Source organism: Pteropus vampyrus, unplaced genomic scaffold (genome assembly GCF_000151845.1).
Source record: "Pteropus vampyrus isolate Shadow unplaced genomic scaffold, Pvam_2.0 Scaffold142, whole genome shotgun sequence".
In the NCBI taxonomy this organism is placed as follows: domain Eukaryota; kingdom Metazoa; phylum Chordata; class Mammalia; order Chiroptera; family Pteropodidae; genus Pteropus; species Pteropus vampyrus.
In genome coordinates this window covers 803,887-829,349 of record NW_011888923.1, presented here as the reverse complement: position 1 = coordinate 829,349, position 25,463 = coordinate 803,887, and the positions used below count along the sequence as shown (strand labels likewise).

Below are 25,463 nucleotides of genomic sequence, written 5' to 3'. Positions count from 1 at the left end.
AGGGTGAGTGCTGCGGCCCGCGGGGAGGCCTCGGAGCGCACCGGCCGCGCGGCTGGAGCTTGTCCCGAGCCTGTGCTCCGCTCTGGGACTGGCGGCCGGGCGGCGCCGCACCGGGAACCTGGGGTCCCCGGAACTTTGTGCTTAAGTTGCCCCCTTCCTCGGGCCCCATGTCCGGGTGCACACCGACTGTGCAGAGCCGCCGGCGGGCCACTTGGTGAATCGGAGCCTGGCTTTGCGACCGCCGTGGCCGAGGGTCCGTCCCGGGGTTTCCCGGCTGGCCAGCCACAGCCCAGTTTCCGGCATCAGACTGTTCGCTTCCCTTGACATTTGTCACCTTTATGTCCCTCCACCCTCCTACCCCAGGCTGGACCTCCGGTGAATGGAGACATCCCAGACCGTATGGAAATACCAGAGAGAAAAGTGCCCCCAGAGCTCAGTAATTGCGGGTTTGTGATGACCGATCATTTTCTCTAATGCAATGGCATGGACCAAAATGAGAAATAAATTTCTGTCGCTGGTTGCAAAGTAAGGAAGAAGCAGGCGACAGATTAAGGACTGCCAAGCAAAAGATGGACCCCTGTGAAGATCTAGAAATGTCCAGCGGTAAATCCCACGGCTCCAGGGGGAATGAACCTAACGAACTAGGAGGACCAGGGGCCAGCAGTGCTGAGACTCTGGGGAAGGACCCTGAGGAGTTGTGGCGCCAGAAATACCAGCCTCAGAGCAAATACCTGGAGAGCAGCAACAGGTGATGTTTACAACCTGGTTTGTTTGTTGTTCTTAGCTGGAGTGGTACAAGGGAGGGTTTCAGTCTTTTTGATTGTCAGCCTAGGGGGAAAGTTTAGCGGGAGAGTCGGGGAACTTCAAAAGAAACGCTCTGGGAAACTGACAGAATTACCAGACAGTTCTAGGAGGAGATGCAAGTGGTTAAGGAGTTGAGCTGAGTCGGGGCTGAGGTGGGAATGAGGGTGGATGGACCATGTTAGAGGTTCTATTCGTTTCTTTGGCTGGGATTTCCCCTTCTGTAAAAAAGGGATATAAACCTGTGAACTAAATGAGTTGATTAAGTGTAAATTAAGCACTAAGAAAGTTGCTTTGCACATAATACACTGTTCAATAAAAGTTGGCTGTTATTGTAATTGAAAGTGCAGTTATTTTTTAATCTTAACAGTGAACAGCAAGATCGAAACAGAGTTTCTGAAGAACTTATAACGGTTGTCCAAGAAATGAAAAAATACTTCCCGTCAGAGAAACACAACAAACCAAGCACTCTCGATGCCCTCAACTATGCCCTTCGCTGTGTACACAGTGTGCAAGGTAAACGAGCTGGAGGGTAAACAGTCGTGCAAGCACACTGTTGCTCAGAAACGTCTGCCTGGCCAGACGAGTTGTCGGTGTGGTTTTAGGCACAGAGGTGTTTTGAGATTTTTATGGTGTTTAACGTAAGATAAGCAAATGTATGTTGATTCTGTTAGTGTCCTAGTTTTTCAAATTAGGAACACCAGGAGAACCTTATTTGTATAACCGTTTAGTAACTGCAATATTTTGCTAATTGGTTGCAGGAGAGTAGAATTTAGCATGAGCACATTTTGAAGACTAACTAAAGGAGCATTGTCTTCTGTGGATATTAGGGAAAACATACATTTGATTAAGTATAATTTACTTTTCCCTGTCACATACATACTTTTAAAATGCAGTTGTGATGTAGCAGGAATTTATCAAATTAAAAATGACCAGTCATAAACACTTTTTCCTTTTTGTCGCTGACTTTTCTTCTTAAGGGACTTCATAAAGTGCGTTTTCTAGCACAGACCTCTGTGGCTTCATAAATGATAACGTGGTTCCTGAAAACTGGAGTCATGTTTCTGCTGTAACAGTGTCCTGTGTGTATCTGGAATTTTTGGTTTCAGTACCTTTAGTACTTTACATGTATCTTGTACCTTAGGAATCGTTAAAATTCAAAATCTTAAGTTTGCACCAACTCTCGGTATTTTGGGTGACGGAAGAATATGATCTGGTTTCAAGAAAAACACACTGAGTTGTCCTCATCCTAAGGAGATAAACCAGCTTTAATAGTGATAAAAATGACTTCCTAAAGAAATTGTTTTCACTGGACTACCCATTTATTTTCCTGTGTTTCTTAGCAAACAGTGAGTTTTTCCAGATTCTCAGTCAAAATGGAGCACCTCCAGCAGATGTGACCGCGTACAGTCTGGAGGAGCTGGCCTCTATTGCTTCAGAGCACACTTCCAAAAACACAGTAAGGATCCACGAATTTTGCCGTCTCTACCTGGGTGATTTTTCCTAACAACATTATCTAGATGGAGATTTTTAAAATAATAACTCAGAGTTTCAGTAACCACAGATTGAGGTAAACAATAGAAGAAAACTGCTGAAGAGGCATTGTGTCGTCTCTCCTGCCCTTGCCAGACAAAACGTCTGAACACAGGAAGCAGCGCATCAGCAGCAGTGTGCTTTGCTTCGGTTGTGAGATGCCTCTGTCTCCTTAGCTCCCCTGAGTTCTCTCAAAGAGAAAAAGATAACACTGCAGAGTAATGCGCTGCATCTTATTCTAATCTCCGAATTGTTTATTTCTATTTATATCATTCTTAGTTCCAATTTCTACTACTTCAAGTTGTAACAGCTGGATTTTATAGAACAGGTGAGTTGAGATGCTGTCAGTTTTTATAAAATTTTGGAAGAGACATTTAGTATATCTTTTCTGAATCTCTTCATGTTGGCAGAGTAGTTAAGCCTTGTGTTTTGTAGATGTGATGGAGATTACTTCATTTCATGTTTAGATCTCAGCATAATTACAACTTAAAAGATAGTATAGTATTGGACACGTGAGCCATCCCCGGTATTACATTAGTCCTTGTATTACTAACTGGTGTGCTCATAGCGCTGGCATAGGTGCCACAGAGATGTAAAGAAGAAAAAGTTTAAGAAAACATTTCCCTCTGAAGCTCCTCCAAATAAAGCTAGAGAAAAAAACATATGCCAGTGCGAGCAGATAGAAACAGTGGTTGATTGTAACTAAGTTGTACTTATGTCTAAAGGAACAGATTAGAGATGATTCTTACGTAATGAGGTCTAACAGTGTCTCAGAGCCTAGAATGTGCGTTGGCGAAGAGAAGACAGTCCCTCCAGGCGTGAGGCAGAGTTTGCAAAGGAGGAGGAATCAGAAGTGTGTGTGTTTATACATAGACGGTGCGTGTGTGTTTGGTCAGTGTGGAAGGAGCTGGCATATTTTGGGGCATAGAAATCAAACTTCAGAAGGTAAAATGCAGTTTTTGCAGTGATAATTAAGAAGTACCCTGGAGAGTTTTGTTGCCTTTGCAGGATGTGTGTGTGTTTAAAGCTGTTGATCATAGTAGGTGTCTAGAAGAAATATACATTTCAGGGCACGTTGCTAGTAAGTGTCTCAATATTTGCATTTATTTTAAATGTTTTTCATAGGATACCTTTGTGGCAGTTTTTTCATTTCTGTCCGGAAGGTTAGTGCACATTTCTGAACAGGCTACTTCGATCCTGAATTGTAAGAAAGACTTCCTGGAGTCCTCTCACTTTGTGGAGCTGCTCGCCCCTCAGGATGTCAGGGTGTTCTGCACACACACTGCCCACGCTCAGCTTCCCTTTTGGGACAACTGGATCCGAAGAGGTAACAGGACCGATATTCAGATGTTGATCTTGCCTCCTAAAGATCAGTTTCAACGTTATTTAGAACGTACAAACTATATGGTTTTTCTTATTTCTTCATTTTTTAAAAAGAAGACTATGATACAAATAGCATTTTTAATGCTTCTAATATAAAGATCCAATAGATTTGCTTTTATTTATTCAAGTTAATTTATATATCATAAATATGGTTTGATTACTAGCATACTGTACAGCAGGCTAATATCTAAAGGCTCTGTGTCCTTTAATAAAATTAAATGTATTTTCTCTTATAGTGACTTCATTATTTCTTTGCTTTGCTTTGCTTTGCTTTGGAGATAAACTTCTGATGATTAGCTTTCTTTTCTTGTTTTCTTATCCCTAAAAGTTCACAAATCCAATTACTTTTTCTTCTGAAATGCTTATTTTCCTGAACTGGGGATGCCTGCTCACAGTTTTCTTTGTGACAGTCATTCCTGTGTGATCTTTAAATAATTCATCATTTCTTTTTTAAGTCACTCTTTATTATTTCATGTTCTTTATGAAGTGTCTCAGAGTTTAGTGTGGTTCATCCTTCTTTTCGATTCCAACTCCTTTTCTCTAATTTTAAAAAAATTTTAATTAATTTTTGTTGTGAAAAAGATCACCAAAATCGACGTCTGACCCGTTTTAAGCGTGCAGCTCAGCAGTGTTGGTATGTTCACGGTGTTGTGAAACGTCTCCGGAGCTTTTCCATTTTGCAGATTTAAAGCTCTGTACCCATTCTCCTGAGTTTTTACTCCACGACTTGCTCCAGTGAGAATGGTCTTGCGTGCTGTTTTTCCAGTTAGAGACTTTGGCGCCATCATTTCTGCATGTTTCAGATGAGCGTTAGCAAGCTTTCCTATTACCCATTCTTCTAGCTCCCTCTCTTCTGCTCGCATCGATTTCGTTCCCTTCCTCTTTCCTAAACACGTATTTGAACCTTTCGTTGTCCATATTTGGTTTTCCTCATTTGTGAATCATTCATTCCGTAAACATTTACTCAGCCATCACCGTGGGCCAGGAGCTGTTCTCAATGCTGAGCTACAGCGGTGAGCGTGGCGGCCGCGCTGCTGTTTGCTGGCTCGCTCACGTTCCCCTGGTACTTTCCTCCAGCTTGCCTGTAGAGTCTGTCTTCTCTTTCCGACCTTTTTCTCTTTGCTAATTGCTTATTGCTGTGTATTTCCCCTCCGTGTAAAAATGTAACGTGCCCTGGAACTGTTGTCTTTTAAACCTAAAAACTTACTTAATCCATAAAGACGTGATGTCCATCTAGCTTACTCCTCATGTTGTGCTTTTGCCTTATGAACTCAGGACATCCAAGTGTCCTGAGTGTGGCCGCCGAGCTGCCTGCCTTTCCCAGGCCGCGCCCGTGCCCCTCCTCCTGGCCCTCCCTTTGAGGTCACAGGAAGCATGCTGCCACTTCTCCTTGGTTGTACAGACCTCTCAGTAGGGTCTGAGCACACATTTCCCAAAACATTAACTCACACGTTCCAGCCGGCGTGGTGAGGATGACGGGCTCACACCTGTCGTCCGGCTCTGTGTGTCATGAGATGGCTAGTGAGGGCAGTCGAATCCGCGTGCCTGCTGACACGTGTAAGTAGCGTGAGCGAGTTCGCCTTACATAGAGCTGCACTGTTTTCTACAAGCAAAGCGTTCCACGCTAGGAATCTGAAGGACTGAGTTTTAAGTTGAGTTCTGTCCCTCGTGAACCTTGGAGGCCACCTGGCCTCTCAGTTACTCTCACTGAGAATAATGGCGTGCGGCCAGCCTGCCAGTACGGGGCTCCTGTGAGAGGCGAGCAAGCTCGTGGCTGGGGAAGCGCTTTCGAGATTCCGAGCAGTCTGCAGCACGGAGCGTCTTAATTGCTAGTCTTTATTGAACGGGCCCTGTGTGCCAGCGACTCCTCTTAATGCTTTAGTGGATTAACTAATTTAACCTTTACAAAAACTTGGTGAGGCGTTGTTTGAGTTAAAGGCCAAGGTGGGGCTACTGTGCTGACACTTGCTCGGAGAGGGCCCCTCAGCCCACAGCATGGGGCTGACGCCGTGGAAGGGATGGGAGGGGATGGACTGGGGAGGAGCAGCATGGCCAGGCAGCCAAAGGGACGCCCAGGCCCCGGCCGTATGCTGGAGGAGCCCTGCGCCTCCACGGAGTGGCCCGGCCTCAGCACCCCTCCGCACAGCGTGGCCGGGAGCAGCCGCAGGGCATTATGTTCCCTGACACCAGGAGCAGGGCCCTTTCTCAGCCACCGTAGTCTCTGAGGCACAGAGCTAAGTGACTCACCCAAGGTCACGCTGCCGGTAAGCGCGCAGCCGGATTCCACCTTGGCAGGGTGAGCCCTGGGCTCCTGCCCTCCAGCACCGCCCTCCCGGCTGCGAGGCTGCTGGGGCAGTTACTCTCAAACGATTGGAACCAGACGAAAGCGTGCGTTTGAAAGTAGCACCAGAATGTGGTTCCTGTCCGTAAAAATCATCTCAAGAAATTTAAGTGTAGTTTCGAAAACATCCTTCTCTCGCCCTCGTTCCTCCGTGAGTTTATCTAAGCCTTGATCGAGGCAGCTTCTGTGTTAGGAGGGGAGCGTGTCTGAGGCTGATAATTCCATATGCCTGCTTGGCCCAGTTCTCTCGTTTCTTTCTCAGATATGCTATGGGAACTGTTTTCTGGTCTCAGAATTCTGGGACTGACTTTCATGGCTTTAGGAATTGTGGTAGTTTGAGCATTGGTCCCTTTACCGTTAAGTTGGAGTATTTTTTTTTTTACACACGTACACTACCCTTGATCATTCAAAAGCCCATTTTCGGATTCTTCCTGTGATCTTTCCTCGTATGTATGTTTTTTAACATCTCCTTGTTTTAAACATTTCCTTGGTTCCTATAACAGGACTTTTCACTCTAGTGAACAAATTCAGGGAGCTTTAGCCAGAAGAAGTACAAATAGCAAACACTTGGGAAAGGTGCAGCCCCGTAATCTGCCCTAAGATAGGCAAATTTAAACATTTCCGAATTACCACCTCACAGATCGACAACATTAATGCAAAAATCTAGAAAATGGATGCAAACCATCGGCAGGAGGGGTGTGAGAAAACATGATTAATGACAGTGAATTGGTACAGTCTTCTGGCGATACATGACGAGTTTGCCACATGACGAGAGTCAGAAAATGATCATATTTAACCTAGGACACAACTTTGGAGTTTATCCAAGGAAAGAAAAAGAAATGAGGGAAGTTTGTATACCATATGCCTATAAGCTGGAAGTTGTCTAAATTCTCAATTTTCGAGACATGTCCAGACTATGGCGGTGGAGCAGAATGTTACCACCAAAATAATTGTCAAAGGACCATCACGTTGTTACCTGAAGTGATGAGTTTGGGCAGTTGCAGAAGGGACCACAGGAAGTGGTGAGGGAGAGACCCAGGTCAGATGCACTCACTGTCACTGCCTTTCCCCAGGGTTACTGTCCCAATAGGAGAGCCCTTGGGAGACACCGGGTGTGACTAGATCTCAGGGTGAGGGGCAAGAGCCCTATTTGAACAGAGAGTATCTCCCTCTTTGGAAAAACCGTTTGTCGTTTGCGTGGCGACCGCCGTTTCTCTGCGGAGCTGCCGTGTCTCTGGGACGGGTGAGTGACAGTGTGTCTTTGTCTCCAGCAGCGTCACAGCGTGAATACCCTCCAGAGAAACCCTTCTTCTGCAGGATCCGGTAAGTGCGGGGCCTGTGGGGGCGCAGCGTGCGGCCGGGTCTGCTGGGAGCGCAGAAGACGTGACTGAGTTCTCGCCCCGAGAACTTTGCATTCTGACTGAGGGGAGGAGGCAGGACCGGAGGAGAAAAGCGCAGAACGACCGTTTTAACCAGCTGGGGCTGGAGGTCACTTTCAAATGACCCTTGTTTGGGGCTCTTTTGTTTTTATGTGCTTTCTGTTGTTTGGTCATATTTAAAATTAATTTCAAAATTTTGATCACATTTAAAATTAATTTTTGAAATTTTGAGTAACTGAAGAAACAAGATAGGTATGTTTATGAGAATAATTTAGAAGGTGCAAAGATAGTAAACTAGAAGAAAATAGACCAGAATGTTAATAGTAGTTGATTTCTGGCAGGATTTATTGGTGATTGTTTTTCTTCTAAGTTTACTGGTAGGTTAACGTTACTTTCACAGTAAACGGGGTGGTGTCCATGGGACGTCGGCACAGGAGTCTGCAGTTAGTGTGAGAAGTCCAGGCTAGAGACGGAGACTCGGGTCATCAGCGTGTAAATGGCATTGAGAAACCCAGGGCTGAGTGAGCCTGGAAAATCACTCCCAGAAGCAAGAGGGGAGCCAGAAGCACAAGGACAGATGCTTGTCAGGATCAGGAGAAGGCTCTCCTTTGCCAGTGACCCTGGAAGCAAGGTCAAGCTGAGCGTGGCGAGTGGGAGGAGCTTCTGGAGTTTCAGGAGGGCAGACAGAGCGAGCTGGGGAGGGGACTGTAGACTCTCCCAGGCAGGTGAGACCCACTTGGCATCAGTAGTCACCACTGGTGGGGGAGAGGAGGGCCACGATCGCTAACACTGGGCTAGTGCGAATACAGTTTTGGACATTTTGACGTTAAGGAGAGAGCCGCGTATCCAAGCAGGAACGCCCCGGGCACCTGGAGGCTGGTGGCCTTCATGTCCTTTATTGGAGGCGCCCTAGAGAGCCTCCGAGGGGACGAGGAAGTGGGCCGCGGCGTCCAGCCCTGCGGTCAGGGACATGAGCTAAGTGGGGTGTGCTGGGGCGCCCCGCGTGGCAAGGTACGAGCTTCAGCTGAAGCCATGAGGCACCATCAGACCTTAGGACAAGGAAGGGACAACAGGGAACTGGCTGTGCGGGCATGATGACAGGGAGCCCGGCTTACTGCCAGGTGGCACTGTGTACCTATGGGAGACAGGTAGTCATGCCTGTTGCCCTCCACAGCAGAAGCCTGGGAACTTAGGGCAAGGTCAGGAGAAAAGTCATAGAGTGAGCGGGCGTTTTTACTGCCCAGTGATCTCAGCCAGTTCTCTGTGAGACCTCTTACTCATTAAATAACAAATGAGTGTAATTGCCTTGGGTACTGAAAATTTAACCTTTCCCGTTTTTTTCAAAGAAATATATTTCAATGTTTTAGATTTGGCTTCGTCTCTCCTGGAAATTGCTAATAAAACCTTCTCCCCCACGGGCCACACATTGGCCTGCTGGAGTGCATCCTGACGGGCACTAACCAGCCATTTGTGGTCTTTGCAGTGGGGGTGAAGACAGAAAGCAGGAGAAGCACTGCTACCCGTTCCGGATTATCCCCTACTCGATTCACGTGCAGAACTCCGCCGGTCAGGAGCCTGAGCCCTGCTGTCTCACCCTTGCAGAGAAGATTCACTCTGGTTACGAAGGTGAGTCGCAGTGTCTGCTGCTGGATCGGAGGTGGCCTGTCAGCACCTCAGACAGAGCCCGCGAGAGTCTGTTCCTGGCTCTGGGGCGGGAAAGAGTGCTCCATCTTCAGCCTGGCCCTGGCCCAAAGCGTTTGCAGCGAATCTCCTGATGTCTGTTTCCTGACCTTGACTTTTTGTGCAGTCCTCTCCTTCAAGGACGGCAGGGCCTAAGGTCTAAGCTTGGATTTGCCACAGATACTTGGTCCCCTGATCCTTTTTCTTCCTGTGACCTGTGGCCTGTCACTTCTGTCTTATGTGAAATCAGAGCACCAGCAAGGTCACAAGGACGAATGTATAGTTTTAAAGTGTTTTGAAACCCTCTGGTTTTTACTGTGTGTAAAAACAAACTTTTTAGGATAGTTTATATCCTCTGATAGCAGAACTGCATTTTTAAATTTCATACTTATCAGTACAGAAGCAGCTTCCTTTTATTTCGTGAAATTACAGTCAGTTCTGCTATAACTTTTCTAAAAATGATCATCCTGTGCAACAAAAAGTCACACACTAAAAACCCATAGGTCTGTGGGAAAAATGAGTTCAGGGGCACAGCACTCACTTAACCAGAAATAAGACAGGACTCTAACAAACATGGTAACAGTTTTAAACATTAAATGGTTAAGAAATGCACAAAGGCCGCAGTAAGCAGGGTTCTGCGCCCTGGAGAAGCCCGCAGTGGGTTTGGACGAGGGCACTGCGGCAGCCGCAGCTCTGGAGTTACCACAGGGGGTGGGAGGAAGGTTGTCCTAATGGAGATGGGACGTCCTGACATCAGATCGGACCAGCGTCCCCTATCCCATAACCACACGGTGCGGTGCAGGAGGTAGCAGGCAGCTCTTTGTGTATGCTTAAGGGACTCCATTAACTTAGATGTTTTCCGCATTCACCTCATGTTTCTTGCAAATGAAATCATACGTAAGCAAACGCAAATTAGCATCATGCTCTAATTGTTCCCTAATGTATCAATCACCATGTGTTCAGAGCCAGCTACAGCAGAACTGGCCACACCGATCTTACCACGCGAACTAGTACGTCCCCGTCAGATCTCGTTGCGCTTGGTCGTGTCAGCCACTAAATATGGCGGAGCTTTTCAATCCTGAGCATAAAGTTACTCCAGCTCTGACTGTTGGATTATTTGTGATGAGTAAGCTATTCAGTGTACACAGGCTTTCTCTCTCTGTTTAAAATTAACTCGGTACTCATCATATTTTGACCTAATTAAAATGGAAGTTAATAATGAAAATTATCATCATTTAAGTGTGGCTTTGGCTGCTCAAAGGCCCCTAAGTGATATTTCTCCCATTTCATATAGAAATTTTAAGTGATTATTAAAGTGGATGATTAATTAGATATATTTGCTTTTAAATGAATCTTTCTGGTTTTTTGTAGCTCCTCGAATCCCAGTGGATAAAAGAATTTTTACCACAACACACACTCCAGGGTGTGTTTTCCTTGAAATAGATGAAAGGTAAGTACTTCTTTAAGCCTAAAAGAAACTTGTTTCTGAAAATAAGTACAAACGTGAAAAGATTTACATATGTTTACGTACTTCTGCTATATATCTGGTATCTATCCACTTACCTATTTGGTTTTTATTAGTGCGAAATCATTTGTGTTGTCTAAATTTTTAATATAAATATCTCACACGTTAGACTTAAAATTTACAAGTTATACTTGATTTCGTAGGAGTCTGCTCTAAGTAAGTCAGGAGGGGACATGTATAAAAATAAATTTATTTTTAAAAATTGTTACTTATGTCCTTCCTACTTTTTTAAAGAAAAGTGATAATGAATAGTAGTTGCTGTTTATTGTTGTTTTTTTAATATCTTTACTTAGAAAAGTGAAATATTTCTGTCCCCTGATCAGTATCCTCCATTTTCCCCACATTTATTTTAAAATTTTACTTATTCATGAAATCTCAAAATCTGGGAAACAAGCATCATGTCACGAGTAAGCGTAAAGCAAGATGTCAAACCTTGTCAGTTAGGATAAGTGTTAATTTTTTTTTTAAATATTAACATCTAAAAGTGGATATATTTAATAATAATTACCAAAACCAAACAGTAATTGGTGGGATACTTTGTGTAATGTAATCCGTACAAAGTAAGAAAGTTTAAACAAATATATTATGAAAATAGCTTAAATTTATTACATTAGAAAATATTTCTGAACGTCGTACACATAGAAAATGTTTATGGCGTCAGCCCTTTCTAAGTCATCCAGAATGGCTTGTCATTACCAGTTTCTTGGGAAGCGACTTTGTGTACAGATTGCCTGTCTATTTGGTGTTACCTTTTGAAAGACATTATTTTAGTGTAATTTTCATCAGACTATTTAAATTCGTAGCTCGCTTTATTCACTTAACATCGTAAGCATTTTTCTGTCACGACGAGATCTTTGTAGACTTTTTAGATAATAGGAAAATGGAGGACATCGGGGACCTCTGAGGAACTTGTTAAAAATGTAGATTCTCAGTCTCAACCTGGGAATTCTGATTCAGTTAGCTCGTCATGAGCCCGTGGATCTGTTTTTTCATGATCTGAAGAAAAACCAGAGCATAAGATCTTTTTTTTTAGCAGGTTCTGTAGGTGATTTTGATGGAACATGTCAGGTGACCAACATTTCTTAGATTCCTACAGGATGGGCACTTAGGTCATTCGTTGCTTTTACAAGTGCTGTAACGAACATCTTTTGTGGACCTTTTTTTCGTATTTAAAATTAGGTATTACAGAGAAGTATTTTCTAAAAGTATGTAGAGTGTGAAAGTTACTTGAACTTAGGTCATTTGTTACTTTTACAAATGCTGTAATGAACATCTTTTGTGGACCTTTTTTTTTTCCTATTTAAAGTTAAGTATTACAGAGGAATATTTTTAAAAGTACGTAGAGTGTGACAGTTACTTGAGGCGTGTAACGCGGTGCCTGGCCGTGTGTCTGTGCCCAGAGCTGTGCCTTTGCTGGGATACCTGCCTCAGGACCTGGTCGGGATGTCTGTCTTAACGTATTTACACCCAGAAGACCGTCCTCTGATGGTCGCCATACACCAAAAAGGTGAGGACCTACTTCTTTATGGGCGGAAATGGGGTTATTGATCATTGATTTAATATTTCATTTCATTTCTTATGAGAGCTCATAAGCTCTAATCGCGAGAGCCTAACCTTTAACCAGGTAAGTAGTGTGTTGGAACTGCTAAAACAATTTTTTTCTACTTTGACATTTTTTAAAAATTTGCAAATAGATGCCTAAAAATGGCATTTGTAATATCCGTTGAATTCTAATTTTATCTTATATTATATAGTCTTGAAGTATGCAGGCCGTCCTCCCTTTGAACATTCACCCGTTAGATTTTGTACTCAAAATGGAGATTACATCAGACTGGACTCCAGCTGGTCCAGCTTCGTGAACCCATGGAGCCGGAAGGTTTCCTTCATCATCGGTCGACATAAAGTTCGAACGTAAGTCCGTCAGTTTTCATGTTTTCTAAAAAATCTTTTTTTACCAAATAATATTCCTTTCCTACTTACTCCCTTTTGAATCGATTAATACATCAACTAAATAAAACACAGATTTTTTTTCCAGGGCTTTTGGAAGACAGTTTAGCAATATGTACCAAGAGTCTTAAAAGATTTTTGGTTTTTTTTGACCCAATGATTCCCTCATGGGGATATTGTAAGGAAATGTGCCTGAGTAGAGAAAAGCTTTATAAAGACATTTTGCAACATTATCTAATCGTAATGGCGGAGCTAGAGTAGCTTAAATGCCCATCATTAAGTAAACTGGAAATTTGCTTGACATGTTACATATATTGGTCAATAAAAATTTTTGCAGAGATTATATAACGTGGGAAATTGATATGTCAGATGTGAAAAGCAGCATGCAAAGTTATTTACACCATATGATTATAATTTTGTTTAAACTATATAAACACTGATTTTGTAATATAAAAAGATTAGAAGGAAATTAATTAAAATATAAATTTTGGTTATGTGTAGGATAGCGGGATTCTGGATGATTTTTTTTTTTTTCCGTTTCAGAATTTTAAAGTCCTTTTTATTGAGCATGTAAAACTTTATATCAGCCTTCTGCTGTCAATTCCACTAGTTTGTGGCTATTTTATTAAATCTTTATTTTTAAAAATTAGATTCTTTTTCATTTATTTTCCCGCCAACACAGCTGACTCAGTTTAAGCCTGTTTGGTTGGTTGCTGCTACCTTACCCCCTAACAGAACCTTGTGAAATAGACCCAGAACCACCTGGCCCACATTCTTGCACCTAACATGCTCCCAGTCCCTCGATGTTTCGGTACATTTAAAACTGACTTGTCTGTTTCTCAGCTGGGCCATGGTTTTCCCTTTGATGTCTTTTTTTAATAAGTGTGGAAATTATACTTAACTCTCGTAGCTTCCCACATGCTGAGATGGAGATGTCTTTCGCATTTGGTCAGACAGCTCTGTGCACGTGAGCATAAAACAGAACGGTGGGTTGGCAGCAGGCCCCCCGTGGTCACTCGGGCGCTGTAGCAGTGACACACGGCCGTGGGGAGCAAGGGGCTCAAGCCCCTCTTGCCCCCTGGGGTTTGGCCTCTCGGCAGAGCATGTCTGGAGCCTTCGTGGAAGGGACGGGTGCCTTGACGCCCTAAGTCACGAGACCAATTTGTTCTAGCAAACTAACTTAATAAGATAAGAAACAAACTTGCCAAGGAAGTGCGGTTCCTGTTGGTCAGAGAGGACTCTGCTCAGGGGAACCCGTGGCGGGGGACAGTAAATCAGATGGTTGCTCAGGAGGAGCGCGGGGCAGCAGGGTGGCCGTCATTGGTCTGCAGACCCTCCCCCAGTCGGTGCCGAGACACATCCTGGAACCCCAAGCTGTCCTTTCTGTTCTTTGATTAAAATGCACATTAAATTAACTGATGCAAGTTCTCACAACGTTTTCAGTATTATTTAAAATTACACCAATATTTACATCTCAAGATCCAGGATTATATGAGTGAAAGAACTTAGAGTGTAGTAAGTATTAATCTCTCTCTCAAAATAATCATCCATCGTATTTGTAAAATTATTTAAATGCATTTATTCCTTCAGTGAGTAGTCGTGGATCGCCCGCCATGTCAGGCACTGTGCTAGACCCTGAGGATGAGATGGTGACCGACGTTCTTGTTACAGTGTGACACCCACAGTGCAGTGGGAGAGGCAGCAAATGGGAAGAGCACGCAGGCTTTGGAGTGGGGAGGGGGCTGTGGGTGTCAGCGGGGCCCCTCACTGCCCCTCTTCAGGCCCTTCCCAGAGGCTCTGTGGGCAGGCAGAGGGGCGCTGTCACTGCTCGATCTACAGATGCGGTCGCATCCAGAGAGAGAGTAACTGGTCCATGGATGGCGCTGGGGGGAAGTCGCAAAGGGGAGACTAGGTTTAGCTTTTCTTCCTCTCGCCTCGTCCAGTTTCCTTTCTGTGCACAGGGGCTGTTGGCTACTTTTTGATGAAGGCTGTGTCTCCGCTGCCTACTCATTAACCAATTTGAGTTATATAATTACAAATTAAGAAGACAGTTTTGTAGTAAGTTTCACACATAGGACTATCTAAATCTCATAAACAAAGCAGTCTATTCTTTCTCCACTTCAGAATTTCATTTGAAAAACGTAACCGAGACACCTCTGAGATGCCCAGGCCCATAACACGTGGGCGTGTGCAGGTCACGAAGTAGATGCGCTTTGTCCCCAGGCTGACCTTGGGTGCATCCGCTGTTATGTGCCGGGTCCTGGGGGAGCGAACTCAGCAGGCCAGGGAGCCTGACCCCACACACCCTGCACGGCAGCGGGAGGCAGGGGGCAGACGCAGGCAAAGCGATTATAGTGCACCGTGTGTCTGGCTGTGCTTTCAAGTCCAGTTTTGTCACTTACAACAGGCACTGCCGTGCCGATCGGTGGGTATCGATTGGTCCCTCCACCAAGTAGGGGACCTGACTGCTGTTATGGCACTGACATCTAGTGGTTTTTTGATGATGATCTGTCTTTGGGAAAGTGTTTGAGGACACTGAGCCCTACGTTTATGCTGCAGACTTGGCAGGATGCCGTAGTGGACACGGTGCAGCTCTGGCCTTGAAGCCGAGCGCGCGGCTTCCAGCCCTGACCGCTGCCTCTTGGCTGTGGGAACTCGGCAGGTCTCTCAGCCCCTCAGACAGTAGGGTGATTCCTGCTTCGTAGGGTGGTGAGGATGCAGGGGATGAGGAGCTGACCCGGCACACCTCATTCACGGTACTGAGGTACCGGGCGGCAGTCCAGCGCGGGGGCAAAAGTGTGCTCCCTGGAGCCCAGACTCCGGCCCCTCCTTGGCCCCTGGATGACCTCAAGCAAGTGCTCAGCTCAGGTGAAGGAGACAGTGCTTAGTGGAGCACTTGGAACTGTGCCTGGCACATTGTAGGGTTTAGAAAATATTATCCTTACTGCATAAAACAAGTACCATTCCTTTCACATAGAAGGTCCTGAGTGTCAGTTCCTTCTGTTCTTTGTTGTTCTTCCTGTTGGCATGTCTGCCTCTCGCTGCATTCAGGTAGTAGATTTAAAATGCTCAATTTGAATATTAATGTGACTTGAAGATACTGCGACAGCCACACTTTCACCACTAGGGTGTGTCACAGAATCATCTTTATTACATAGCTTAAGTCATTAGGTACTTTAAACATGAAATGTTGTTTGGCAAACTTAGAGTCTTAAAAATTCCTGCAATAGGTACTCGGTTAATGTTAAATTTCGAGACCCAGTAGTTGTGGAAGATATTTGATAGCTAGGGAGGCTCCTCATCACAGATTTATATAGCGTTGAAACAATTGTAAAAAGAAAGACCAGAACTACAGAAAAACTAAAGCCTGTTAATGTCTCGTTTGTTTCTTAAGTCTTTCCTCTACCTCCAGGAAGAGAGTTTTAGCTTCCTATTTTCTATATTTTGAGTCAAAGAGTTGCTTTGTAAAAGCATATTTATTATTTGAATAGTCTATTAAAAATCACTTTAGCCTTCATTGTAAATGAATTTTAGATTGTTTGACTCAATGTTTCACTTGGTGTTTTGTAGGAGTCCACTCAATGAGGATGTTTTTGCTAACAGAATAAAAAAGACGAACAATATTGACAAAGACATTACAGAATTACAAGAACAAATTCACAAACTTCTCTTACAGGTAAAATGAGAGATTTAAAAAAACACATAAATTCCCAAAGTCATATTTCATTTTAACATAGTCTTTGTAAAGTCACTTCACAGAAATAAGTTGCAAGGAGAGAGAAACTGTGACCCTCTGCATTCCAGACATTTTTGTCTTCCTCTTTTTTGTTTTTAAATTAAATTTTATTAATCTTGGTTTCTTTTTTCTTTGTTAAACACATGGAAAATTTTTGTAAGACCTCATTTTAAGGCAACAAACCTGAGTCACAGTAAGCAGTAAGACAGGAGTTATTTCTAAATGGAGGGACTGCTGCTCCCTGGGTTCCAGGCACTACCAGCATGCTCCACACCGGGTTTCGGCTTAAGTATTTTTAAAAATAATTCCAGTTTTAAAGGCGGAGGCGAGGGATGGCAGGTCTCCATATCTCTAGTCATCATAAGGCAAAGGTAGGAAAATCTGTTGCTAACACATGCCCAAAATGATTTTTACTGGGGAGTCGGTCAGTAACCATGTAAAGTACTTACGAGTGGTGCCACATAGAAAACTGCCAGCCCGGTGGTTTTCAGAATGTCTTTTATAAGATCTGTTGGGTTCATGAAGCATCCGTAACGTTCTTGGGGGAAAAAGTATGGCATATATTTAATTTGTTCTGTCTATTCTAAACTCAGCATAAAGAACGAGTTCATTTTCATATTTTAAGTTATTTTACTATGGCTTTAAAAATTTTTTTTGGCCAGAAATGCCCCTTACACTAGAAAACTAGGTCTGCCCTTGTTTGGGACAGGAGAGGGGCGTGCCTTTCACCCCAGCATTAGGGTGAAAAGCGTCAGCCTTCGCACGCCCAGGTCGGGGTTCCAGGAGCGCGGTCTGCATGGGGCAGGGGTTGTGGGTGGGCCGGGAGGCGGGCGGTGCCGGTCGCCTCTGCCCGCTGTAGCCGGTGGCTCTGAAGTTGCCCCCTTTCCTTCCAGCCAGTCCCCATGAGCGCCTCCAGTGGCTACGGGAGCCTGGGGAGCAGCGGGTCCCAGGAGCAGCAGGTCAGCGTGGCGTCCTCCAGTGAGTCCAGCGGGCACTGTGCAGAGGATGCGCGGAAGGAGCCGGTGAGTGGCCAGGCGTGCCCTTACCCCTGTGTCGTCCTCTGGGACATGTCCGCACAAGCCCTGCACCTCTGCACACGGGACTGCCCGGAACGTGCCTCCACCTGGAGACGTAGTCTGGCGATAAACATTCTGACTATTGCGCGTCGCGAGATGTCTGTAAAGAGAAAGTATCACCTTTGGAAGGTGCTATTTGGGTCAGTTGTGTGCTTTCTAAAAATTAGCATGTTGTGAACAGATTTATTTAAAATTCCATTTGTGCTAGTGTGTTGTGATGTCTGGGGAGCTAGCTAAACGTTACTGCTTGCTGCTCGTCCTCTGTCCTCAGAGAACCAGAAAGTAAAGGAATTTTGTGTGTGTGTCTTCACAGGTCCATTTTTTTAATATTTAAAATACATTTTGTCACACTTTTCCTCAGCTGACTTTGCAACAGGTCTATGCCAGCGTAAACAAAATTAAGAACCTGGGCCAGCAGCTGTACATTGAGTCAATGACCAGATCACCCAGCCAGCAAGCGACGGGGATGCACGCGGGCCAGCCGGAGGGTGAGTTGGCATTGCGCCCCCCCGCCGCCCTCCACTCACATGTGGCCTCCGACCACAGAGCCACAAGCCTGCGTGGCTGCATTTGGCATTTGCTTGCCCAGAGGGCAGTATAATAACGATAAAGGCGGCCGCGAATGCCATTCTAAAGGTTCAGCAATGTTAGAATGTCGTTATGATGTGCTCATACCAAAGATGGAGTGTTTCTGATGACGCCAAAAAATTCATGGATTCCCCCCATGTGAGCTGTATGTAAACTGGATATTACAATATTAGTCCCTTCTTGTCATTTCAAACAAATGGAGACTATGACCTAAATTGAATGAAGAACTTGGCTTTTTTTTTTCTTGACACAAGTGTCCTTTTCCCATATGAGGCCAGGAGCACACTGTAGGGATTGGATCAGCTGTGATAATTGACATTATTTCTGAAAAGTTAACCTACTTGCATTGTATAGCAGAAGAAAGTTCTATAGTATAGAGGTCAAATTACGTTAACTTTTAATTTAGCTAACTTTCCCTTCATGTTTCTCTCTGAACATTAATATAATTTCAGAAGTTGTTACAGGTTTTGGCCACCTCAACGTTCTGTCATTGTCACATGTGGGCATTTGACACAGAGAAGGGGAACTTTTTTCTCTAAGTAGGAATAATAGCAGCTGTATTTTTCAGGACTTGACGAGATTTACACAACAAAAACAACACACCTCTGCTCCTGCAGGCGGTGTCCCTGGGCGCCCGTGGGACCCTGGTGCCCTCCTCGGGGAGCATCCCGGGCGGCCGGTCTTCTTTTCACTTGGCAGGAGGTTCGGTGTTCTGTATTTCTTCCTTGATAGACACTGGGGCACAGATAGAAATCACAGCTTTTTCCGTTCCTGAAACAATCCGATTCCCTCTGTAAGAAGGAGTTCGTCTTCGTCTTTCTTACTGTGCACCATTATCCTATGTCCTGGCAGAGAAAAGTCTTTGGGCGGATTTTAAATCTAAATTTTCTAAATTTTTTTTATTGTCTGGTCCAGGCTGTGCTGCCTCAGCCGAAGACCTCACGTTAGTGCCACAGCTTTACGTCCCAACTGCTGTGCTTTTTCTCAGGGTAGAAACCCTCTCTCCCCTCCTGCTTGGTTCAGCTTCTGCTCATCTACCTTTGGGCTGGTAATGCCATCAGCATGTCGTTCCGAAGGCCGTGTATTTGAACTGGTGTCAGTGTTCCATCGTGAACCATTTTATAAAATTTAAGCGGTCGCTAGCTCTGCGTCCTTATGCTGCTGTTTTAGAAACTGAAAGTTTCCTACTCGTGACGTATGTGCTGTGTTTGCCTCTGACGTGTATGGTGTGACTTTGGGGGCGAAGGAGACTTAGGAGAACTACTGGTACTTGAGCATCTTGAATTTTTAAAATGTTTTAAGATCTATAAGTTTAAAGAACTAGTGGGAAAAACCTTTAGTGCTCTCTACTCAAGGGAAACAAGTACGCAACTTAAAAACGTTATAATTTGAATATCAGAAATTGAGTAAAGATAGGCACCAGTGAAAAGGAAAATGCCGACTGAGTGTTGCATATGTGTTTTACATAGAGGGCGTGAGCGCCCACAGAGTGTCAGGTTTTAAATTGATATCGCTGCCTTCTCTCAAAGGCAGGTTATGCTTTAAGATAGAAGAAGAAGGGAAGTTTTAAAAGTTAATGAGAAAGGGCCGGGAGCAACACAGCGATGTAAAGCCCCTTCACCAGCTGCATGAGTGATGCCAGCTGCCAGAGAAGTAATTAGGGACGGTAGGGAAATTGAGTGTGCCACTTCCAGAATGATGCAATGCCTGAGCGAAAGGAGATGATCCACAAATGGGAGTAACTCGGTGTGAGTGCTTTGGTTTCTGCCCAGGTATTGCTAGAGTGAGCATTGTTCCAAACTTTAAAGAAAAAAGCCACACACGCAGCAAACTCATGGTCTTTACTCACCCCATCAGAGGGCTGAGGCTACAGGGCAGCCAGTAGGCCTGAATCCAAGGAGGTAAACACACCTGCAAGGAGAAGCGAGATGGCGCACCGGACACTGGTGCACAGAATGACCGAGTCAGGCGGCTTGCATGAGACAGACCTTCTCTGAGGCACAATGCACAGGAAGACCGAAAGCTGAGAATGGAGCAGATAGTGGGCGGGGGGCCGGGGTTGGGGGGAAGCTCTCTAGCCATCCAGCCACCACCTGAAGCACAAAGTATCGCTAGAGGAATAAAAAGCTATAGTACATTGAATGAAACCATAGCAACAGCACGCTTCAATCCAAAAACTTAACTACATTAGCTCAAACACAGGCCTAACTGAAGGAAGGCTTGCCCAGTCTCTGCTGTTCTACATAAGATGTGCAGTTTCCAGCAAACTACGAAACAGCAAAAAAAAGCTCCAAGAGACAAAGCAGTCATCAGAACGAGAGTCATTTGTGACACAGCTGTTGGGACTATCTGACGGAGAATTTGAAATAACTGCAAATAATACATTAAAGGCTCCAGTGGACAAAGTGGGAAATGTGCAGGACCACACAAGCAGTCATGGTGCAGAGATGGAACACGAAAGAAAGGATCAAATAGGAGTGTTAGAAATGCTCGCGGTGAACACATGCCTTCGATGGGCACTCAGCACAGCCAGGACAAAAATCAGGACACCTAAAGGGAGACGAAGAGAAATTATACAAACAAATGCAAAGAGAAAGAAATTCAGAATAGAGCATGTTAAGAATTTTGGAACAATATCAAATGATCTTACATATGAGTAATCGGAATCCAGAAGAAATACTTGAAGAAATGATGGCCAAGATTTTTCACAGTTCTAAAGAACATCAAGTAGTATAAATACAATTAAAAAAAAAAAAGAAAAGGAAAGGAAAAACACCTGTCACAAAATAAAAACAACACACACCTGAGCATATAATTTTCAAACTACTGAGAACAGAAGAGAATATCTTGATGGCAGCCAGAGGAAAAAAGACATTGCATACCAAGAAAGATCAGAATTATAATAGACATTTCTTCAGAAACCATGCACACTAGAAGACACTAGACTAACATCTTCAAAGAAAAACACTGTCAATACAAAATTCTATACCTACTGGAAAGTATCTTGCAAAAATGAAGGAAATACAAAGAGTTTCTCAAACAAAAACTGGGAATTTATTAGCAGATCTATAAGAAGTACTAATGGAATTTCTAAAGGCAAAAAGAATATGGTACCAGACATAAAGTTGGATCTGATGTTATGCAAAACAATGAGAGAATGCTTTCACCCTGAAGATAAGGGAAGGATGTCTAGGTACCACTTCTTTTTAACATTGTACTGGAAGTTTTAGCCAATGCAGTAGACAAGAAAAAGAAATAAAAGGCATACAGATTAGAAAGGAAGAAATAAAAGTCTGCTTTATGTAGAAAAATTCTAAAAAATCTACAAAGTTAATTTTGGCAAAGTCACAAGATACAAGGTCAGTATATAAAAATCAATTAAATTTCTGTATACTAACAAAGAAAAATTGGAAACAGAATTGTTTTAAAACTAAAAAGGGGGAAAATTGACAGTACCTAGTGGCAAGAATGCAGGGTAACTGGAACTCTCATATCTTGGCAGGTAATGTGAAAATTGTACAGCGACTTTGGAAAAGTTAGACAGTTTCTTATAAAGTTAAACATTTCCTTCTTAGTTATTTACCCAGGTGAAATCAGAGCTCAAGTTCAGATAGAAACCTGTCCGTGAGTGTTTATTACACTTTGCTCAGACTTGCCAGAAGTAGGAGATGACCCAGATGGCCGGCGCGATGGCGGACAGGGTAAACGGGTACGTGGTGGGCCACCCGCCATGGCCTGCCACCCGGGAGGCCTGCTCCATAATTCGCAGGAGCTGACGTGGTCAGCCCAGCTGGCCATGTAGGTGGAGACTAAGTGCCTTTTCCCCAGCGAAAGAAGCCAGAAACAGAAGGCTACGTGCGGCGTGAGTCCATCTGAGACGCGCCTTCTGGAATGCGCCCTGTCTGGAAAACATCGGCACACCCTGCCCTTGATTTAGGCAGACAAAACTGCATAAAAACAGTTCACTGATGTGGAAAAAATACTAAAGAAATAGGCCAATATAAGTCATAAAAATATTTATTGCCCATATTTTCACAAAAATGGTAATGAAAAATTAAATAAATTTTATTCAGTGTCGGTGTCTGTATCTAAAGCAATCAATCTTCTCTTTAATTGGCACGAAGTCACTGTCTTTATCGCTCAAAATATTTGAAAGCACTACTTCAGTTTCATTATTTATGTTTATATCTTTGGATGATCTTTTTCCAACCCCATCTTTTTGCTAAGTTGCCATAAATTCTTCAGTATTCACTGCAACATTTTTTTTTTCATCTTTGAAATTTTACGGCTTGTTGGATATATGGATTAATATCTAGAATTGCAGTTTCCAGTTTTGTGGCCACTTGTGTTCTCAAGGACTGTGATTTAATTTAGCTGAATAAGTACATGTTTTTCAGAGTAATATGTTTTAAATCATACATCCTTTTATTCTCTTTTAGGTAAGCAGAAGGCCTTTTCTTCCTTCCAGACATTGAAAAATAATAGCACGTACACTGAGTCTTACGAGGATTTGAGAAAAGAGCAGCACAGCCCGTCCTATCAGCAAATTAACTGTATCGACAGTGTTATCAGGTATGAAACACAAGTTTGGATGACACGTTTGTTTTCCCAGAAGTGTACATTGTCACTGTGGCGCCTTCATGTACTTTTTAACAGCCGTCGTCTTGAATTTTTACGATAAATCAATAGATATTTATGGAGTCCCTACTACATACAGTTCATAATATACTCAGCCCTTTGGGGGATGCAAAAATATTAGAAGATGCATTCCTGCTTTGAAGGAGCTGTGGTTTAGTTGGGAGACAAGACCTACGCTCCTCGAATTTAAACGATACGCGATTTAAAGCTCAGTTCGAGACCGTGGTACGGGAGCCGTCGCGTAGGGATTCAGGCCAGGACGGCCAGGAGCGACTCCGTCAGAGGACGAAGTGCAGGACGACGGCGGCGTTGTGGCAGCACGAGTTGTTCCTTTCTTCTGTCTTTCAATTTTCAAATAACTGGATACCTGTAACCAAGAAGAGCGCCTCAGCAAGCCTCCTAGGACTCCCGAGAGATCCGCCCGTGTACACACCTGACCTCGGGCGGACTGGGCCACAGGAGCGGCTGCAGAGAAGGTGGCGGCCCCATGGGCCAGCGCGACCCTCTGGCAGAGGGAGAGAAGGCGAAGGCACAGGGGGGCGGTGCAGCTGTGCGTTCTGCGGCTGAAGAGCTCTGCCGCTGTCCGCGGAGAGACCACAGTGACTGGGGAGGAAGAGGAGAGCGAAGTGGGCAGGCACAGAACCGAAGGAAAGCGCCCGGGATTCTGGCAAGAGGTCGCCCGCGGACCGCTGGGCCCCCCTGTTGGGCCGTGGGCACACCTGAAGACCAGGTGTGGAGCACACAATTTCCCCCCACTCTGCTACCACAATTTTTTTCTTCCAGCTGATTTTTTTTTTTTTTTTAATATACTCCCAACCTTAGTTGAGTCTCAGCTCTAGTTAGAGAAACCAAAAGCTTGTTGCTCTAGCACCACCTTCTGGTAAACAAAAGGAAGGCTTCTAATCACGGACCCATGGAACTATTGGAATCAAAATAAATAAGTTCTTGCCTGTCCACATAAGAAATGTGTTTGCACCTTCAGATGCAGCAGCAGAAGCACTTTTCATCAGACACCATGAAAAGTTTTGATAGCACAATGTCACAAAAAGAAAATGGCAATTTTCCAGCAACCAAACCTAGAGGCACAGAGTATTGCCGTTTTACTGATAAAGAATTCAAAATAGCCGTTATGAAGAAATTCAGCAAGCTACAAGAAAACTCAGAAAAGCAATACAGTGATCTCAGGAATAAAATTCACAAATAGAGGAAGAAATTTATCAAAGAGATTGAAATCCTAAGAAAGAATGAAGCAAATTCTAGGACCAGAGAACTCAGCGAACAAGTTGAAGAATGCATTGGAGATACAACAGGTCAGATGGAAGAGAGAATTAGTGAGCTAGAAGATAAGAATTTAGAAATGATGAAGTTTGAAGAACTAATATTTTTGAAAAGTGAAAAAACCCTATGAGAGCTATCAGACACCATTTGAAAAGCCAGCATTAAAATAATGGGTATTCCGGGAAGGGAAGCATTCAGCATTTAAATACCAAAACCAGATAAGGATACCACAACAAAAGAAAACCGTAGACAAATATCTCTGGTGAATATAGATGCAAAAATTCTCAACAAAATGCTAGCAAACCAAATTCAAGAACACAGTAAAAGGATTATACCCAATGACTAAATGTGATTTATCCCTGAAATGCAAGGATGGCTCAGTCTACACAAATCAATAAATGTAATACATCACATCATTAAATTAAAAACCTCATGATCTCAATAGATGCAGAAAAAGCATTTGACAAAATACAGCATCCTTTTACGATCAAACCCCTGAAAAGGCTGGGTATTGAACAAACATACCTCAACCCAGTAAAGGCCGTATACAACAAATCCACAGCCACCATCATACTCAAGGGAGAAAAATTGAAAGCGTTTTCTCTAAAATCAGTAACAGGATAAGGATGCCCACTGTCATCGTTCCTATTTAGTATGGTACTGGAAGTCTTAGCTGAGGCAGTCAGGCAAGACAAAGAAAAAGGCATCCAGATTTGGAAAAGGAGAGGTAATATTGTTGCTTTTGCTGATGATATGATCTTATGGTTGGAATTAATGATTTCAGTAAAGTGGCAGGATACAAAATCAACATATAGAAATCAATTGCATTCATTCACCCTAATGATGAAGCATCTGAAAAAGAAAACCATCCCATTCACAGTAGCATCAAAACCAGTAAAATACTTAGGAATAGATTTAAACAAGAAAGTGAAAGATCCATACAACAAGAACGACAAGACTTTACTGAAAGAAATCAAAGAAGACAGTAGCAAATGGAAAGAGACATCTTGTGTTCTTGGATAAAAAGAGTTAATATCAAAATGTCCATTCTACCCAAAGTCATCTATAGATTCAATGCAATCCCCATTAAAACACCAAAGGCATTTTTCCAGAAACAGAAAAAGCAATCCTAAAATTTATGTGAAACCGCAAAAGACCCCGAATAGCCAAAGCAATCCTGAGAAAAAAGGACAAAGCTGGACATATCACACTTCTGGATTTCAAACTATACTACAAAGCCATAGTAATAAAAACAGTATGAGGCACGAACAAAATAGATAAATCGACCAATGGAACAGAGTAGAGAGCCCGGAAGTAAATCCTGGCATAGATAGTCAACTAATATTTGATAAGGGAGCCAAGAATACCCAACAGGGAAAGGGTAGTTTCTTTAACAAATGGTGCCGGGAAAATGGAAGAAACACATGAAATAATGCTCAACATCACTAATCATAGAAATGCAGATCAAACCACAATAGTGAGATACCACCTCACACCTGTTAGAATGGGTATCATCAGGAAGACGAGAGACAGTAGGAGCTGGTGAGGATGTGGTGAA

The 25,463-nt window shown here is 43.7% G+C and overlaps 1 protein-coding gene across 4 annotated transcripts in view; it reads left to right on the top strand.

The window, feature by feature from the left end:
• Nucleotides 1-20: 20 nt before the first annotated feature.
• Nucleotides 21-25,463, top strand: part of PER3 (period circadian regulator 3) — a 45,702-nt gene continuing 20,259 nt past the window's right edge. For 3 of the 4 annotated variants that reach the window (XM_011368479.2, XM_023535591.1, XM_023535592.1), the window contains exons 1-13: nucleotides 21-748; nucleotides 1,172-1,317; nucleotides 2,145-2,260; nucleotides 3,460-3,661; nucleotides 7,330-7,381; nucleotides 8,921-9,063; nucleotides 10,489-10,567; nucleotides 12,043-12,149; nucleotides 12,397-12,553; nucleotides 16,160-16,265; nucleotides 17,219-17,347; nucleotides 17,763-17,889; nucleotides 22,429-22,561. In XM_011368479.2, the coding sequence (XP_011366781.2) occupies nucleotides 570-748; nucleotides 1,172-1,317; nucleotides 2,145-2,260; nucleotides 3,460-3,661; nucleotides 7,330-7,381; nucleotides 8,921-9,063; nucleotides 10,489-10,567; nucleotides 12,043-12,149; nucleotides 12,397-12,553; nucleotides 16,160-16,265; nucleotides 17,219-17,347; nucleotides 17,763-17,889; nucleotides 22,429-22,561 (1,676 nt within the window). In that variant the 5' untranslated portion in view covers nucleotides 21-569. The remainder of the gene's footprint in view (nucleotides 749-1,171; nucleotides 1,318-2,144; nucleotides 2,261-3,459; nucleotides 3,662-7,329; nucleotides 7,382-8,920; nucleotides 9,064-10,488; nucleotides 10,568-12,042; nucleotides 12,150-12,396; nucleotides 12,554-16,159; nucleotides 16,266-17,218; nucleotides 17,348-17,762; nucleotides 17,890-22,428; nucleotides 22,562-25,463) is intronic. The other variant, XM_023535593.1, reaches the window with a different exon arrangement.